Source organism: Seriola lalandi, unplaced genomic scaffold (assembly GCF_002814215.2).
Source record: "Seriola lalandi dorsalis isolate HSWRI2012SDOR001 ecotype SW California unplaced genomic scaffold, Sedor1 jcf7180002054103, whole genome shotgun sequence".
NCBI classification, from domain to species: Eukaryota; Metazoa; Chordata; class Actinopteri; order Carangiformes; family Carangidae; genus Seriola; species Seriola lalandi.
Genome location: NW_019524656.1, coordinates 27,725 through 30,155, shown reverse-complemented (window position 1 = coordinate 30,155; position 2,431 = coordinate 27,725). Strand labels below are relative to the sequence as shown.

Below are 2,431 nucleotides of genomic sequence, written 5' to 3'. Positions count from 1 at the left end.
TTTATTTCATAAGGAGACAAACACATCTCCGGTTAACGGTGGGTTTCCGCCTCAGTACCTGTCCGTGATAGTGTGGGGGCATGGCCTGGATCACCTGACCGTACTGCAGGTAGGACAGGGGGTAAGGCGACGCCACCAGCGGGGGTCCAGCTGCGGAGGCTGCCGCTGAGATCATGGAGGAGGCCGGGGAGGCGTGGTGCTCCGGGCGGGGCCCCACCACCGGCCCTGAACCAGCAGAAGTGGAAGTCAGTGTTTATAAGAAGAATGTGGATGAGACGTTCTGACCAGACTGACGAGCTTTGACCCAAAGGCAGAATCACTCATCAGCTGATCATCGTTCTCAGCGCCTACATGTGTGTGCGGTGTGTACCTTTGGCTCTGGGGTATTTGCCCTGGTTCACAGTCGACATGGCGTACTGGTACATCTGAGGAGCCTGAGGAGACGACGAGGAGACGCCAACATTACATTTTATCACCGAGACAATACAACAAACGGACTAAAGCGAGGGATTCGAACCTGGATGGAGTGTCCTTGGAGGGGGATCGGGGAGACGTAGGACAGGTAGTGTCCAGGTGGGTTGCTGTAGATGGCCCCGCCTCCTTGCTGTCCGGGAGGAGGCAGCACCACAGAGGGGCTGGGGGGCGTCGGTCGAGGAGGAGTGGGGGTCGACGCAGGTTTCTGTCACGCCACAGAAGAAGAATTAAATCAGAGAGAAAAGTCAAAGTGGAGTCAGCTGTTTGTTCTCTGTTATAAACTGACAGAAACCTTCTATAACACTGAGTGAGTGAAAAGTGTGTGTTCAACAAACTCACCTGCACCACGTTTCCTTTGATGGGAAGAAATTCTTTCGCGTTCGGATTCAGTGTCGAGTTTTTCACTTGCCTGTAAAAAAAAAAAAGAAGAAGAAAGAAAACGACATTCAGCCACAAAATACGTCATAAAAAAATACACATAAAGGTCTTTTCATAACATGAGTCCGCTGTCAAAGTCCAAACATTACCTGAACAAAATAAAAGTCTACAGGGACGAGTGAGGTGAGGTAAAGTAAGATATGAGTCACAGCAGCAAAGTGAAATGAGAATATCAAATACTAAAAATGACAAGATCAATAACAGATAAATGAATAATATAGTATATGGTACTGAGAAGAAGATGAGCTACATACATGTAAATACAGACTGAGTGGATGTGTTGTAACTTACACTGCAGCTACAGCCTCTGTTCGCTCACTGCTCTCTGAACAGGGCTCCTCCCCGCTGCTGGGGGTCGGGGTCGGCTGAGCGCTCCCGGGCGGCGCCCCCTCCGGCCCTGAGGACTGGGGTCTAGGTGGAGCTGGAGGGGTGGGAGCAGCAGGCGTGGTGGTGAGGGGAGCCGCCTCGGAGGCCTGCTGCGGATCTTGGGCAGAGGAGGTGAGGGAGGTGGCAGGTTTAGGCGGGCCGGGTGAGGATGAGGAGGAAGAGGAGGAGTCGGGGGGCGGGGCGGAGCTGTGCTGAGGAGGATCTGCAGACGCCGGGCTCGCCGAGGGGGAGGAGCTGGGCTGCAGCTGACGGACAGAGAAGAAGACAGAGTGAAAAACTACAGACGTATTGTTCATCCAATCACCTGCCAAGGATTTTCTCAAAGCACCTGTCAAAGGCCTGAGAGAGGAGATGTCAAACTGCACTGAGATGGATTAAACATCTTCTTATAGATCAGCACTTCAAAATAAAACACAGGATAAGAGGAAAATATGGAGCTTTAAATTTTACTGGACATATCAAATCTCTAAACTTTGAATCCAGATCGAAGCCCCCCGTCTTGTTAGAAACCCCCACCCTCAGCACCACAGCAGGTCTTACCCTGAACTCTTTCCCAAACTTGCGGAGCTCCTCGAGCTGAGACCTCTGCTGCACCGACGGAGCTGATGGAGACGGAGAAGCAGGTGTTTTTAAGACTGAACATCACTGCTGCTGTTTGTGTGTTACGGCTGCCTGAAGCCTGAACTCAGTCAGGTCGAGTGGAAGGACAGAAGTCTTTTACCTTTGCTGCTCTTGCCGTCCTGAGGACTGGACTGACTCTCACTTCGCTCTTTAGCTGCTGAACTCAGGATTTCATTCACTGTGGAAGACAAAGAGGAAGTTCATTAACATGTCTGATGAATCTAACGTCACTGTGTCAAGTTATCCCTTTAGAACATGTGCTCTTTTACTTTGGAAGGTTCAGTACTTTGTTGTTTCTTCCTTTTATTTTGGAAGGTTCAGTATTTTGTTGTGTCTTCCTTTTATTTTGGAAGGTTCAGTATTTTGTTGTTTCTTCCTTTTATTTAGGAAGGTTCAGTATTTTGTTGTTTCTTCCTTTTATTTTGGAAGGTTCAGTATTTTGTTGTGTCTTCCTTTTATTTTGGAAGGTTCAGTATTTTGTTGTGTCTTCCTTTTATTTTGGAAGGTTCAG

The 2,431-nt window shown here is 49.1% G+C and overlaps 1 protein-coding gene across 1 annotated transcript in view; it reads right to left on the bottom strand.

Moving 5' to 3' along the window:
• Nucleotides 1–2,431, bottom strand: part of LOC111652878 (ataxin-2-like protein) — an 11,382-nt gene that overhangs the window by 2,793 nt on the left and 6,158 nt on the right. Inside the window, exons 12-18 of the mRNA XM_087173201.1 lie at nt 2,021–2,098; nt 1,840–1,901; nt 1,204–1,544; nt 814–883; nt 518–679; nt 371–434; nt 59–225 (exon numbers count right to left, since the gene is read on the bottom strand). Coding sequence (XP_087029327.1) covers nt 59–225; nt 371–434; nt 518–679; nt 814–883; nt 1,204–1,544; nt 1,840–1,901; nt 2,021–2,098 — 944 coding nt within the window. The remainder of the gene's footprint in view (nt 1–58; nt 226–370; nt 435–517; nt 680–813; nt 884–1,203; nt 1,545–1,839; nt 1,902–2,020; nt 2,099–2,431) is intronic.